The 16,133-nt window shown below is 45.8% G+C and overlaps 1 protein-coding gene across 1 annotated transcript in view; it reads right to left on the bottom strand.

Annotated features, from left to right (window-relative positions):
• Positions 1-16,133, bottom strand: part of FRAS1 (Fraser extracellular matrix complex subunit 1) — a 200,981-nt gene that overhangs the window by 74,988 nt on the left and 109,860 nt on the right. The window contains exons 25-27 of the mRNA XM_048509698.1: positions 9,024-9,140; positions 5,032-5,146; positions 2,970-3,107 (exon numbers count right to left, since the gene is read on the bottom strand). Of these exons, the coding sequence (XP_048365655.1) occupies positions 2,970-3,107; positions 5,032-5,146; positions 9,024-9,140 (370 nt within the window). The remainder of the gene's footprint in view (positions 1-2,969; positions 3,108-5,031; positions 5,147-9,023; positions 9,141-16,133) is intronic.

Consider the following 16,133-nt stretch of genomic DNA (forward strand, 5'->3'; position numbering starts at 1 on the left):
AGCAACAATGTGGGGATGTTAATTAGTTAAAAAAACAGTAATAAAAAGCCTAAATAAAGGATCTCACTGGCTGTTGTGGGTTTTCTGGGCTGTGTGGCTCTGTGTGGTTTGGTGGCTTTAGCTCCTAATGTTTCACCCGCATCTGTGGCTGGCCTCTTCAGAGGCATGTCACAGTAAGATGTGTTTCCATGGTCCAGTGTGGTTCTCCCTCTTCATGTATAAGTTCACCTTCAGCATGAGACGCATGAGAAGTAGTGGAGGCTGGTCCCAATGGTGGAAATGACCAAATCTCAGTAGCAATGTTCACTATGCCCTGTATCAAGGGCAGCTTCACTAGGGACATATCCTCATATGTCAGTGTGGTATAGTGGTTAAAAGCAGGTGCGTTCTAATCTGGAGAACCAGGTTTGATTCCCCTGCTCTGTCACTTGAGCTGTGGAGCCTTAGCTGGTGAACCAGATTAGCTTGTGCACTCCCAACACATGCCAGCTGGGTGACCTTGGGCTAGTCACAGTTCTTTGGAGCTCTCTCAGCACCACCCACCTCACAGGGTGTTTGTTATGGGGGGAGGTTGAGGGAAAGGAGATTGTAAGCCCCTTTGAGTCTCCTTACAGGAGATAAAGGGGGGATATACATCCAAACTCTTCTTCTTCACTGGAGCAGCAGTGGCGTAGGAGGTTAAGAGCTAGTGTATCTAATCTGGAGGAACCGGGTTTGATTCCCTGCTCTGCCACTTGAGCTGCAGAGGCTTAGCTGGTGAACCAGATTAGCTTGTGCACTCCCAACACATGCCAGCTGGGTGACCTTCGGCTAGTCACAGTTCATTGGAGCTCTCTCAGCCCCACCCACCTCACAGGGTGTTTGTTGTGGAGGGGAGGTTGAGGGAAAGGAGATTGTAAGCCCCTTTGAGTCTCCTTACAGGAGAGAAAGGGGGGATATAAATCCAAACTCTTCTTCTTCTCCTCCTCATCGACAATAATGTCCATCACTGGAGCAGCAAGCCATTTTTGCACACTATGTCAACTCTTGGAATGCTGACGTTGACTCTTGGAATGCTGCCATTGACAGACAGATGAGCTTTGGATGTAGAGCTTTGGATGTAGGATCTGGGTGATCCACGTTCAAATTCTTACTCCGTCATGGAAGCTTTTAGGTGACCTTGGGCCAGCTATGCATTCTCAGCCTAAGCTCTCTCATAGGATTGTCGTTGAAAACAAAATGGAAAAAGGGAGGCTGTATCTCATGTTGGGTCCCTGTTAATGCAATTAATGTCAAGGTGGTTTGCATAAATGAATTTCCCAGGGGATTGGTCCCCACATATTAAATACCAGCTGGTCTCATTTTTCCTCATCGGTAAATTTTCTTATTTCACCAGTCTGTTGGGAGAACCGATTTTATTTTATTTTCCCGTTCGCTCCGTACTTTTAAAAAATGGCAGCTGTTTGCATTGCCCTATACTCAAGGGAGTAATGCCTTAATGTACAAATTATTTGATCGTACGCCAGGGAATTTCACGAGCTGATATTTATGTCCTGGTAAAATCCCGTGATTTAGTGATATAATTGCTTTTAGATTTCATTGCCTTGGAACACAGCAGTCCAACAAATGAGAGAGTGCATATATCATCGGAGACGCCGTAGATCACTGCGATTGGGAGGGTAATGAGCTCATTGGAGAGGAAGAGGGAGGGATTTCATCCTACTAAAACTGCATATGGAGGAGCCCGTGCCTGGCGTCCAGTTCTTCGCACTCAGCATATTTACACTACAGAACACAGGGCAAATTCAGGGCTAGTTTCACGGCATAGTGATTGTCCGAAACCTTTGTTCCAAGCTGGCCTTAACTTTCTAGCTGTCTTAGAACACATCTTCATATCATTTTAGCCCCACAACAGTTCCAAGAAGTTTTTGTTTTTTTCGCCGTCAAATCACATCTAACTTGCAGCAACTCTCGGTCAGGTTTTCACTACAGGCTAGTGTAACCCCCATGCTCAGAATGGGTTGACCCAGAAAGGGGTGAAGACCCAAAGCAGGAGAAGGCTGCAGAGCTCATGTAGTTGGAGGAGACAAGGCTACCAGACTCGGACCTTGGTTGTATAAGCCCTTAACACAGTGGTGGCGAACCTTTGGCACTCCAGATGTTATGGACTACAATTCCCATCAGCCCCTGCCAGCATGGCCAATTGGCCATGCTGGCAGGGGCTGATGGGAATTGTAGTCCATAACATCTGGAGTGCCAAAGGTTCGCCACCACGGCCTTAACACCTTGTTAAGGTAACTGCAATATTGTTGGGAACTACTGGGAAGGTAGTTGTTTATTTTTGCGATGTTGTAAATGTTGGAGTTTATTGTTTCAGGGTTTCTTTTTGTGGTTGTAATGGGTGAGAGTTCTCCTGGAAACCTTCATCATGTTGAATCCTGTTCATCAAGCCCTTGGAGTCTTCAGGAGCCAAGCCACTTGCAAGAAGAATTGGACTTGGCAGTATCAGTAGACTGTAAATATAAGGACTTGAAAATGCAACCTGAACAGGACCTTGAAGCGTGATGTTAAATGTTGATGTTTGATGTTATATGTTAAGAAAGTAAATCATTTTGTTTTTTAAAAATTTGTTGTTGCAAACTCATTCCAAGTTCAGCCCCACCGAACCCACAGATAGAGGTTACACTAGCACAGGGGTCTGCAACCTGCGGCTCTCCAGATGTTCATGGACTACAAATCCCATCAGCCCAATTGTTCATGCTGGCAGGGGCTGATGGGATTTGTAGTCCATGAACATCTGGAGAGCCGCAGGTTGAAGACGCCTGGGCTAGCGGGAGACAAGGAGGTTGGGTGCTTCCTTCCCTCCCCCTCCAGCACAAGGGAGAAGCTCGGGTACCCTAGCATAAAGTGTTTAAAATTCTAACCCAGCTCAGAAAGGACTGTACCATGGAACACAGTTCAGGAAGGACTGTTCCACTTCAGTTTCTTACCAGCAAAGGAGAACTCCATCATCTCTCTGATGTGCGGAGCTGCAGTGGGTGGACGGTACACAATCTTGCCGTGGTTGACGTCAGCCTGCGTGAAGTACTTTACTGGGAACATCGGCCTGTCCCTATGTTCCAAAATACCTGCTGACACAGACGGCTGAGTGTTAAACAGGCTCTTTTTAAAAGCGACGAGATTGCTGTACTGCCCATGATGCTGTAGAAGGCTTGGGAGACTTCACTATCCATCCTATCAACCAGCCAACTCTCAAGCCCCTTCCGCACATGCAGAATAATGCATATTCAATCCACTTTCACAACTGTTTGAAAGTGGATTTTCCTATTCTGGGCAGCAAAGTCCATTGAAAGTGAATTGAAAGTGCGTTATTCTGGGCCTAAGTCTATACTGGACTTGGACCAAGGCTTCATTCTTCTGCCTCTATGTAGAACCTCTCTGGGTCAGAAAATGGAGAGAGAAGAGGCAGGATTCCACTCTGGTAAAGTCTTGCCCTAAGAGGAGTTTGGATTTTGGATTTATATCCCTCCTTTCTCTCCTGTAGGAGACTCAAAGGGGCTTACAATCTCCTTTCCCTTCCCCCCTCACAACCAACACCCTGTGAGGTGGGTGGGGCTGAGAAAGCTCCGAAAAGCTGTGACTAGCCCAAGGTCACCCAGCTGGAATGTGTGGGAGTGCACAGACTAATCTGAATTACCCAGATAAGCCTCCACAACTCGAACTGGGAATCAAACCCGGTTCCTCCAGGTCAGAGTGCACCTGCTCTTAGCCACTGCTCTTAGCCACTACACTACTGCGTAGTGCCCTGAGCAGGTTTGGTAGTAAATATTAGCAGGGAACACCTGGTTCTTTGACTGTGGCATTCCTTTCCTCTTTGCTGTGTAACCCAAACTCATACATGCCACTGAAAGCTATTTTCAAAACTTCTCCCACCATTGGTGTACATGGAAGCCCACGTGAAGTCCATGCACCAACTTAAGAGCCAGCGTGGTACAGGGGTCAAGAGCAGCTGGATTCTAATCTGGAGAACCGAGTTTGATTCCCTACTCCTCCACCTGAGTGGCAGAGGCTTATCTGGTGAACCAGATGTGTTTCCACACTCCTACATTCCTGCTGGGTGACCTTGAACCAGTCCCAGTTCTCTCAGAACTCTGTCAGCCCCACCTACCTCAAAAGGTGTCTGATGTGGAAAGAGGAAGGGAAAGCAGCTTGTAAGCCACTTTGAAGAAGAAGAGAAGAAGAGTTTGGATTTATATCCCCCCTTTCTCTCCTGCAGGAGACTCAAAGGGGCTGACAATCTCCTTGCCCTTCCCCCCTCACAACAAACACCCTGTGAGGTGGGTGGGGCTGAGAGAGCTCCGAGAAGCTGTGACTAGCCCAAGGTCACCCAGCTGGCATGTGTGGGAGTGTACAGGCTAATCTGAATTCCCCAGATAAGCCTCCACAGCTCAGGCGGCAGAGCGGGGAATCAAACCCGGTTCCTCCAGATTAGATACACGAGCTCTTAACCTCCTACGCCACTGCTGCTCCCTTTGAGTCTCCTTACAGGAGAGAAAGGTGGGATATAAATCCAAACGCATCTTCTCTGAAATCCTCCCAGAAGGCCTTGCTGATGGCACCATGTCTCTGCCCCAACCTATACTGCAACCACTAAGACTCTCGTACCTTCTCTGCAGAACAATCTACCCCAAGAGAGTCTGGCTTGAAGTATTCCACAGGGCTTATAAAGCTGTGTAATTCAGCAAGGCTTTAAACCATATCTGATGCTGTGTCTTTGTGTTTTTTTTAATGACTTCTGGTTGCATAGCAGTGACACGGCGGTTTGCAGCCTTTGAATGTCACAGACTGTGTTTCTTAAATGGGTTACTGTCTTTCATGACTCCCATCTTGAACTTTTCGGAAAGGATATAAAATAAGTGGCAAAAACGGAAAAGCAACTGTAAAGGTCCTTCCGCCAGATTTCAGAATTGCTTTATAATTGTACGTTGACCTTTCTGCAATTTGCGGGGCACCTGCGGTTTCATTGCAAATCTGATTAGTGAAGTGTCTTGCCTTGGTTTGGAGGTAGAGGCACGGTCACATTGAACACGAGTTTCTCGCTGGGACTCTCTGAGTCGACGAAAGAAAGGTGGAAGGGTTCTAAGGCAGTCACCCGATCTTCCAAAGCCTGAAGAAAACAGAGCGTTGACACAATGGACACCAATGGACACCAAGAATACAAACAGCTAGTTATCCTATGAGATTTGTTGGGATGGGGGAGCCATTCAGTGAAAGGGCATCCAGAGAGTTTGCTTGGGGTGACCACAGGGGTGTCAAGAAAACACAGATACGAGGAATGCTGAAAATCACTTTGGGGCTTAGCATTTAGAAGATTAGATCGAGTGATTTAGAAAGCTGGACTTTCTGACTCAGTGCCAAAAAAACCTTCGCTTAGCTGCAGAGTTATACGTCAATAAAGAAAACGAGTAACTCGGAAAACAGAAATTGTTATGTGAAAACTGTGTAAACACAAGGACAACGGCAACACTAGAGTTTTGTTAAGCTTCACTTCACTGCTCTGCACAAGTCGTTCAAACTGATTTCTTGCTATGGTGCTAAGCAGCTTCTTAGTGCAGAAACTAATCTAACAGCCCAATCCACAGAGGGGGGAAGACGAGCAGTGGATGGGGACAGCGCAGATGTACTTCTGCCTAAGAGGAATGCAGAGGTGCAGCAAAGTTTTTTAAAAAGAAAGAAAACTTACTGACCACCTTGAAACTCCCCTGTCCAGCCCAATGGGTAAGTTGATGCCAGCAAAAAAGGCCCCCCCCCCCCCCCCGGGCTGAAAGGCCTGAGGAAGTCAACTAAGGTCGGTTCTATCCCTAGGAATGCCCAACTGGTACTGCCGTGGGTTCCCACACCGGAGGAGTGCTGGCACAGCGGCATAGAATCATGGAATCATAGAGTTGGAAGAACAGACTGTCAGGAAGTTTTTCCTGATGTTGAGGTGGAATCTCTTTTCCTTCACCTTGAACCCATAGCTCCTGGTCCTAGTCTCTGGAGCAGCAGAAAACAAGCTTGCTCCCTCACCAACATCACATCCCTTCAAATATCTAAACATGGCTATCATGTCACCTCTTAACCTTCTCTTCACCAAACATACCCAGCTCCCCAAGTCTCTCCTCGTAGGGCATGGATTCCAGACCTTTGACCATTTTGGTTGCCCTTCTCTGGACCCGTTCCAGCTGGTCAATATCCTTCTTTAATTGCAGTGCCCAGAACTGTACACAATATTCCAGGTGAGCATCATAGGCACCTGGTCAATGTGGAGCCACGCGGCTCCCCGGTGCCAGTGTTAAGTGCCCCCGCATCACCGTGGATGGCACTTACACCGTGTGGAATGATGTCGGCACTGGGGTCACACTGGTTCCACAGCCCTTCCCCCCTCCCTGTGGATTGCACAGTAATTTTAAAGTCTTAGCAACAAATTTCATGGACAGGAATATGTTGATGTAGCACAACCCCAGGGGCTTTCGAAAGAAGAGACGGGGCAACGTGACCCCTCTACATCTTCTCCCAAGACATGGTGAATTCTATCAGTAAACCGTGGCACGTCTTTACATTCTTAATAAGGTTATTGGAGGAAGAGTCACGGAAATGCCTACTTAGATTTCTTTGTTCTTTTATGGTTTATATTGTTTAATGTGGGGGGGGATTTTTTAAATCTAAACTCCACGTCAAGCAATTAGCTGTAAAATCTAGCAGCGTTGTAAGCAATCAACATTCTTGCACAGCTTTTATTTTATTTTGTAAAAGGAAAGTCATCATTTCGTGCCGGGTTTGATTCTCTGCCCCAACCGGGTTTGATTCTCCGCTCTGCCGCCTGAGCTGTGGAGGCTTATCTGGGGAATTCAGATTAGCCTGTACACTCCCACACATGCCAGCTGTGTGACCTTGGGCTAGTCACAGCTTCTCAGAGCTCTCTCAGCCCCACCTACCTCACAGGGTGTTTGTTGTGAGGGGGGAAGGGCAAGGAGATTGTAAGCCCCTTTGAGTCTCCTGTAGGAGAGAAAGGGGGGATATAAATCCAAACTCTTCTTCTTCTTCTTTATGGAATCATTGTTTTCTAACTGTGAAATCAAGTTCACGCTAACCACTATACTGTTTTTATCCTGTTGCTCTTTAGTGCTTGTATTGCAGTTTTATTGCATTGTTCGTGGTCTGTTCGTTGTATTCATTTTTATAACATGGCAATCTGCCTTAATTTGCTATGAAAAAAGGAGGCCCAAAAAATGAAGTAAGCGATAGATAGATAGATAGATGATAGATAGATGATAGATAGATAGATAGATAGATAGATAGATAGATAGATAGATAGATAGATAGATAGATAGATAGAGAGAGAGAGAGAGAGAGAGAGAGAGAGAGAGAGTCAGTCAGTCAGTCAGTCAGTCAGTCAGTCAGTCAGTCAGTCAGTTAGTTAGTTCTGGCTGTTTTTTAATGGCTGGGTTTTAATGAATGATTACGTGAGCTTATGGGTTTTATGGCCGGATTTGTAATAAACAATTCAATGATCATTTGAGGCTGATACCTCTGCCCTTGCACTTGCCCCAGGGGACTGCTGGTTCCACCAAAGATATGCTGTGTCAGCTAACCCCGAGGTTGGGGAAGTTGCCTGTCAGGTTATATAGCAGGGTGTTGCCTTGACAGAGTCTCCCCCAGAGGCAGAGCGCTCACGAGGACATGTGAGGTCAGATGTCCCCGGGTGCATGCCAGCTGGTCACGTGGGGGGGGGGGGGCTGGAGAATCATTCCCCCACACCCTCCCCTCAACCCTGTCCTGTTCATCCAGCCTCTGTTTAAAAACCTCTAAAGGAGACTCCAGAACTCTCCGAGGCAGTGAATTCCATTTTATCCCAGGGCTCTATCGTGGGGCACTTGCCCAGCTAAAATAACCCTTGAGTTAGAAGATAAGTGGACTATACTCTGCCTCAGAAAAAGATGTTAGTATGGTCAGCTGAGGTGCAAAAGTAGAGAAAATTGTATGCTTCTGCATCAGAATATAGTCACAAACTAATATCATTCATTTTTATGTGCTGCCTTTGTCAAGACCATTATTTTGTGCATTATCGAACGTGATGCTTTGATATAAGAGTACAGTTATTTTTCAAACTTTCAAACAGATAGGAGGGCAGGCCTAGATAGGCACCAGGACCCAGGTGGAGCATTCTAGAAGAAAGAAGGTCTGGCATGTTGAGTTCTATGGTGGAGGAATACACAACCCTACTATCATCTTTTTCTGAGACAGACTACAATTATTTTTATGGCTCCTTTTATGTTTTACTTGGTGAGCTGGTCTTGGGAGAGGCAGTATGCACATTTAACACAAAAAAAAAACACAGTCTGTTTGTGCTTTGGGCAGGCTACATTTACAGTACAATCCTAAGTAGGGTCAAGTCCTTCTAAGTCTGTTGAAGACAGACAGACAGACAGACAGACAGACAGAAGAAGAAGAAGAAGAAGAAGAAGAAGAAGAAGAAGAAGAAGAAGAAGAAGAAGAAGAAGAAGAAGAAGAAGAAGAAGAAGAAGAAGAAGAAGAAGAAGAAGAAGAAGAAGAAGAAGAAGAAGAAGAAGAAGAAGAAGAAGAAGAAGAAGAAGAAGAGGAGGAGGGGGAGGAGGAGGAGGAGGAGGAGGAGGAGGAGGAGGAGGAGGAGGAGGAGGAGGAGTTTTGGATTTATATCCCCCTTTCTCTCCTGCAGGAGACTCAAAGGGGCTGTCAATTTCCTTGCCCTTCCCCCCTCACAACAAACACCCTGTAAGGTAGGTGTGACTAAGATCGCTCAGAAGAACTGTGACTCACCCAAGGTCACCCAGCCGGCATGTGCTGGAGTGCACAAGCTAATCTGGTTCCCCAGATAAGCCTACACAGCTCAAGTGGCAGAACGGGGAATCAAACCCAATTCTCCAGATCAGAGTGTACCTCTTAATGAAAAATCCAGAGGGCTTAGAAGGGTGAATCTCTGCTTAGAACTGCCCAGTTGCTTGTTGCAGTTGACTTGGACTTACCGTCATATGGAGAGAAGAGCCAAGGGAGAGCTGAGGTGATTCAGAAGCATGCGGAAGAACGGCAATGTTGAGCAGATGGGTCTCCAGATGGACCTGTGGAATGGCGGAGCTGGAGACCTGCAAATGTGACATCACACAAATGAGGTCAAAGCAATGGGATCAATACACAGATGATTTCTCGGTTTTATCGTGCAGTTTCTAGTTTTCATCCAGATGACACTCATCTGTGTACTTCTGAAAATAGCGTCAGTATCACTTTATTTAGGTGAAACATTCTGGGCAGCAGAACACACAAATAAGCCGTCTGGTAGCCTCCTTTCTTGACAAATGCATACTTGTGGCGTTATCTCCAAGGATACCATCAGCTCCACTACTCCTGACTTTTCCGCAGGACGTTGCTAATTGCTCATGGCAACACCAAATTGGCTGATATATGTAGAACGATGTGCTGAATTCTGTTGGCCTGTTTTTCTCCTTGTACATTAAGGTTGTAAATCGAGACAGGTTTTCTTGGAAGTAAGCCCCACTGAACCCAATGAGACTTATTTGGGAGTAAATGTGTGCAGGATCCAACCACTACAATATTTGATGTAACCCCCATAATGCCTTGTCCCCATTTGAAGATATAGTGTTAATTTTAGAAAAGAAGAGCTTGGATTTATACCCCACCTTTATCTCTTGTAAGGAGTCTCAAAGCGTCTTACAAACTCCTTTCCCTTCCCGCCCTCACAACAAACACCCTGTGAGGAAGGTGGGGCTGAGAGAGTCCTGAGAGAACTGTGACTGGCCCAAGGTCACCCAGAAGGTTTCGTGTTTAGGAGAGGGTAAACAAATCCAGTTCACCAGAACAGAGCCTGCTGCTCATGCAGAGGAGTGGAGAATCAAGCACCGTTCTCCAGTGTAGAATCCACCGCTCTTAATCACGACACCATGCTGGGTCTCTTATGCCTCTATAATTATACACCGATTGATGTCAGATTATAGATACAGCCAATAACTCCATAATCTATTCAGTAGTTTATGTGTATATATAATCTTTCTCTCTTTATACATACATACACCCTGTTGATTAAAACAAAAACAAAAACTTTCATTTTCTAAAGTTTTCTATTGTTTTCTGTTAACCTAGCTCAAATAGCACAATGATATAATCAAACCCAAACTGGGTTCCACTCCAGCAAGCATTGCTCTTGTCTGCTGGTTCCCTGCATTTTATAAAACAGGAAAAAGTACAATATAAGCTTCCAGTCTAAATATATAAATAAATCACCTTCCAAGAAGGCATCAGGTCAAAAAGTGTAGAAATACTATAGTACTGCATCTTCAATGTTTTGGAATGGTTAAATATTTGTTGAATTGAACAATGTTTTTAAAAAATTAAAAAATCAAAAGTAAATGATTTCCCCCCAGAAATTACATTTTCCCATTCTCTCTCTCTGTGTGTGTGTGTGTGTGCGTGCGTGCGTGCGTGCGTGCGTGCGTGCGTGCGTGCGTGAGGGGGGTTGCAACTAGGCTTGGTCAATACCCTAGAAATTTGGTAAAATTCGGATTTTGTAAGACAAATAGAATATTTTGATATTCCCGATTTTTTTGGTGTTTTTTCACGTTCATGCCTGCTGGGGGTGCCTTTTTAAAGCTAGTGGCACCAAAATTTCAGAGTCTCATCAGGAGACTGTCATAAGGATACCCCCCAAGTTTGGTGAGGTTTGGTTCTGGGGAACCAAAGTTATGGACCTCAAAGGGGTAGCCCCATTTTCAGTTAGCTCCCATTAGAAACAATGGGGTATGGGGAAAGCCCTCAACCGAACTTCACCAACATTGGGTGGTATCATCAGGGCAGTCTCCGGATGATACCCTGAAATTTTGGTACCACTAGCTTTACAAATGCACCCCCTGCCAAAACTTGAAAAACACCAAAAAATTCCCCCCCTAAAAGCCCGAATATCTTGCATTTGGATTCGTTCATATTTGGGCAGGACATATTCGGGCTGATTTTAGCCCGAATATGCCCGAATTCACCCAGATTTGGGCTAAATCCAGTATCTGTTGCGCCCATATCTCCAAGCCTAGTTGCAACTAAGAATTAAAATTCCTTTAGGGTACCAATCAAGGGTCCTGCTATTGACTAAAAAATTCTACCTACTCCCAAAAACAGTTTCCGCAGCAGTTAAAGGAGGGGGGATACTACAGGGTGGCCAGAAAACTGGAAAGGGAGCGTGACTGACTCAACCAAAGGCCCAGTGGAACATCTCTGCTTTGCAGACTCTGCGAAATTCACTAAGGTTCCACAGGGACCTGATGTCAGATGGTAGATTGTTCCAACTGGTTGGGCCAGGGCCGTAATTGCCTTGGCTCTGGATGAGGCTAGTCAGATGTCCTTGAGGCCAGGGACTACCAGAAGGTTACAACTGGTAGAGCGAAGTGCTCTCCTGGGGCAATATGGGGAGATGCGGACGCGAAGATACAAAAGTCCCAGATTGCTCATGGCCTTAAAAGGTTAACACCAAAACCTTGAAGACAATTCCGAATTCAACCAGTAGAGGTGGCGGAGCACAGGTCGAATCTGTGCTCTGTCAATTGCGTGCTGCTGTTTCCACGATCCATGCATGCACACGTAAATAAATTAACATCACAGTACAGTTTACCAGTGATCATAATCTTGAGATTTAACGCACTGATTGCGAGAATAAGCTAATAGATAATGCCACCAGCGCCATTCACCAGGGCAGGCCAACTAATAAACTTTGATTAAGGCTCACGTTCCTAATATGCAATTAGTGAATTGACAAGAGTTACTGCAGTTCAGCTTGGAGGCACAGTATGCACACAGAATACACAAAAGCCCCAGGTTTGGTTCTTCTAACCGGCAATTAGAGAATCTCAGATAACAGAACGGGAGACACCTAGCTCATTATCCCAAACAGCAGAATTCAAAGCTGAATTTAATTTGGGCTAGAGCAATCTAGATGGCCCACAACTTGGATTCATCGAGGCTACAGACTAGCATTGCCAGCAACCTGGAGGGAAACAATGTCTTGTTTCTTTAATATATGCGTAATAGGGTGTTATTTGCCAGGTGATGTTATTTTCCCCCATGCCATTGTAGGGCTAGGAATTAAAAAAGTCCCAAATTTAAATATAGAATTGTTTTTATATATTTCTACGGCAGCTAAGATAAGGATTGCAAAGGCATGGAGGAATGACAGATCCCCCACAATCGAGGACTGCTTATCATACTTGACAGAATATCTTCAATTGGACAGAATATCAACAAGAATTAAGGATTTACCATTGTCCAGATTCCAAAAGATGTGGGAAGATTACATTTAAAAAACCTGTATAAAAACTGTGATTGAAAGTCGATTGTTAAAGGATTGATGAATATATTGTTTTAGAAACTTACTATATTATCAGGAGATCTGTTATATATTGGTTAGATAAATTTACCTTGGTTATATTATAGTTAAAATGGTTCATTTCGTTGTTAAGATGGGGAAGTTCAATATTGTGTTTTTCCCCCTCTTATTTTGGGTCCCTATTTCACCCTATCTTCTCTGCTTTTTGCTTTTTGCTTTTCTTTTTTCTTAGGTGGATTTTTTAAATACACATTTTCTCTGTTCATTCTTGGTATATTATGTATAGTTTTATTACTTTGTATTTGTATGTATTTGAATCACTGATTTGTTGAAATTTTTAAAAATTAATTAGATTAATTGTAGGAAGTATTAGATAGTAAGGTAAAATTGCCAGGTTGCAAGTGTCAGTGTTGGGAAGCAACAGAGACAAGACTGAAGTGAGAGCCGTCACATACATATTGGTGATATAATCATGTTTTGAACGATGAGTGTATTATCAGAAAAAACACAGGGTATGTTCATGACTCTGATGTTCTGCCGTGTTATAAGTTTGCTGAATCATACTTGAGTCCACTGGTGTTACGACATTTACTTCCTTTAAAAGGAAGCTTGGACAGATTTATGGAGGAGAAGTCGATCTATGGCGACCAATCTTGATCCTCCTTGATCTGAGGTTGCAAATGCCTTAGCAGACCAGGTGCTCGGGAGCAGCAGCAGCAGTAGAAGGCCATTGCTTTCACATCCTGCACGTGAGCTCCCAAAGGAACCTGGTGGGCCACTGCGAGTAGCAGAGTGCTGAACTAGATGGGCTCTTTCTTATGTTCTTATAACTAGCTGAAACAGACCCTTTGCTCTACAGGAGGTACGGGTTCCACCCTACAGTTGCTCCGGGCGGTGGTCAATGCTGACACCAGATCAATCTCAAGCAGACAACTGGGTAGTGGCAAAATGTAACCAATTAGGTATTTGCAAAGTTAACTGCTTGCTTGGAAAACTGTATAAAAATTGCTCTTTAAAATGTATTCTTTGGACATTGTTTTTGGCTGATTAAAGCACATTGTCCTGCTATTATTGCAATAAAAGCTTAACTGCTTCATTGAACCAATCTACGCGTCTCTATAACTGAGAGACTATTGGACATTTTCAAACACCATGAAAAGCTTTAATTGCCCCTGTCCACACATTAAGCCTCTATTATAGGGATGGGATTGGCGGGGGGGGGGGGGGGGACACAGCATGGCACAGATCTTGGAATCTAAGCAGGGTCGGTAGCTAAAAGGGAGACCACCAAGGAAAACTCTGCAGATGAAGGTGATAAGCCCCTTGCCTTGAAACCCCCTTGGCTGGGGTTGCCATAAGTTGATTGTGACATGGTGACACTAGTTATTTATCTGTCTGTCTGGAAGGCAGCGTGGTATAGCCCAACCTCATCAGATATCGGAAGGTAAACAGGATCAGCAAGATGGAAGACCACCAAGGAAGTCTCTGCAGAGGAAGCCAATGGCAAACCACCCCTGTTTCTCACTTCCCTTGAAAACCCCTTGCTGGGGTCATCATAGGTCAACTGTGGCTTGATGGCATTTTACATACACACAACACAAATGGACAGGGAAAGAAGAAGAAGAAGAGTTTGGATTTATATCCCCCCTTTCTCTCCTGTAGGAGACTCAAAGGGGCTTACAATCTCCTTGCCCTTCCCCCCTCACAACAAACATCCTGTGAAGTAGGTGGGGCTGAGAGAGCTCTGAGAAGCTGTGACTAGCCCAAGGTCACCCAGCTGGCGTGTGTGGGAGTGTACAGGCTAATCCGCATTCCCCAGATAAGCCTCCACAGCTCAGGCAGCAGAGTGGAGAATCAAACCCGGTTCCTCCAGATTAGATACACGAGCTCTTAACCTCCTACGCCACTGCTGCTCCTTAGGAAATTTTTTGCCTTCCAGATTGTTGGCCACACTACTATAGCCGGCCCTTCTGAGGTCACAGATTAATTTCATGCACCTGCAGCCCAGATTTTGATTGGGACCCTACACAGAGAGTAAGGAAGACAGAGAACAAAAACCTGAAAACACCTTCCTGGAAGTACACCCTGCTTACTCTTAAGTAGACCTGCTTAGGAGCACCTCCTCCTTACTCAGTTTCCCTAACTGCAGCCAGGATTCCTGTATTTACTAGCAATTTTAATTAAAAATTTTAAAAAGTACTTTAAAAAGTACTTTAAAAAGTACTCCCCTCTCCACATGGCCCTTATCCAAACTGGAGTTATGTGCATGCATAAGCGGTCTTTAGCAGACAGGAATCTGTGCTCTCCATAACATTAGTTTCTGTTCTAATCATTATCCTTAACAGAATGACAGATTTAACACTTGAAAGTTTGACCTTCAGTGAATTTCTGGGCTCTCAAAGCTTTCAAAAGGGAGGGTGGAAGGCCTCCCAGAAAGAGTGCTTGCCCACCACTAGAAACCTTCTCTTGCAATGCAGAGTCCCAGGAGAATGTTGGGTGAATTCCAGGAAGGATAGCCAAAAGCCCAGAGGGGAAAAAATATGTTCTCCTTCTTTAATGGAGGCTTAACGAGCTGTTGTTTATCATGGGAAGTTATTCCCTTCCATGCCATGAAAAGCTTCACCTGCCCATAGAGGCATAGGGTAAGGTGACCAGCCGTCCCGATTTTCGCGGGACACTCACGCTTTTGCGCAATGTGTCCCGCGTTTCACCGGGCTTTGACATTGTCCCGATTAGGCAATGTGCAGGAGCACACTGCCTTTTGCGGCGGCGCCTTTTGCGGCGGCGCTCCCCGGTCAGGAAACAGGGAAGCGCCCCAGAAGGCACTGCGGCTGCCACAGTGCCTTCTGGGGCGTTTCCCTGTTTCCTGACCGGGGAGCGCCGCCGCAAAAGGCAGTGTGGTCATGTGGGTGCGGCGGTGCGCACGCCCCGTTTTTCAACAGTAAAAATCTGGTCACCTTAGCATAGGGGAGGCAATGGTGCCCGGGGCAACACCTGCTCCGGGCACACACACACACACACACCGCTTCCCCCCACGCCCCCCCCCACTTACTTTAGCCCTTGGGAGCCTGCTGCAGGCTGCCCCTTGGCCTGGCCCCACCAGGCTACTCCTTCAGCCGGTGGAGCCTCTGCCGGCTGAAGTAGAAGTCTGGCGAATTGGGGCCGAGGGGAGTGGTGTGGGGGGGTGGAGAGAGCTCAGAAGAGCTGTGACTAGCCCAAGGTCACCCAGCTGGCGTGTGTTGGAGTGCACAAGCTAATCTGGTTCCCCAGATAAGCCTCCACAGCTCAAGTGGCAGAGCGGGGAATCAAACCCGGTTCTCCAGATTAGAGTGCACCTGCTCTTAACCACTACACCACGCTGGCTCTCATAAAGCAAATGATAAAGCAAATGAGTAAAATTTTGTCCAGTTGAAAATAATTTACATGACTTAAATAAAAGCAGAGTGTTCTTTTAGAAGTCAGGAGCAGCAGTGGCGTCGGAGGTTAAGAGCTCGTGTATCTAATCTGGAGGAACTGGGTTTGATTCTCCGCTCTGCCGCCTGAGCTGTGGAGGCTTCTCTGGGGAATTCAGATTAGCCTGTGCACTCCAACACACGCCAGCTGGGTGACCTTGGGCTAGTCACAGCTTCTCGGAGCTCTCTCAGCCCCACCCACCTCACAGGGTGTTTGTTGTGAGGGGGGAAGGGCAAGGAGATTATAAGCCCCTTTGAGTCTCCTGCAGGAGAGAAAGGGGGGATATAAATCCAAACTCTTC

This window comes from Sphaerodactylus townsendi, linkage group LG10 (assembly GCF_021028975.2).
Source record: "Sphaerodactylus townsendi isolate TG3544 linkage group LG10, MPM_Stown_v2.3, whole genome shotgun sequence".
NCBI classification, from domain to species: Eukaryota; Metazoa; Chordata; class Lepidosauria; order Squamata; family Sphaerodactylidae; genus Sphaerodactylus; species Sphaerodactylus townsendi.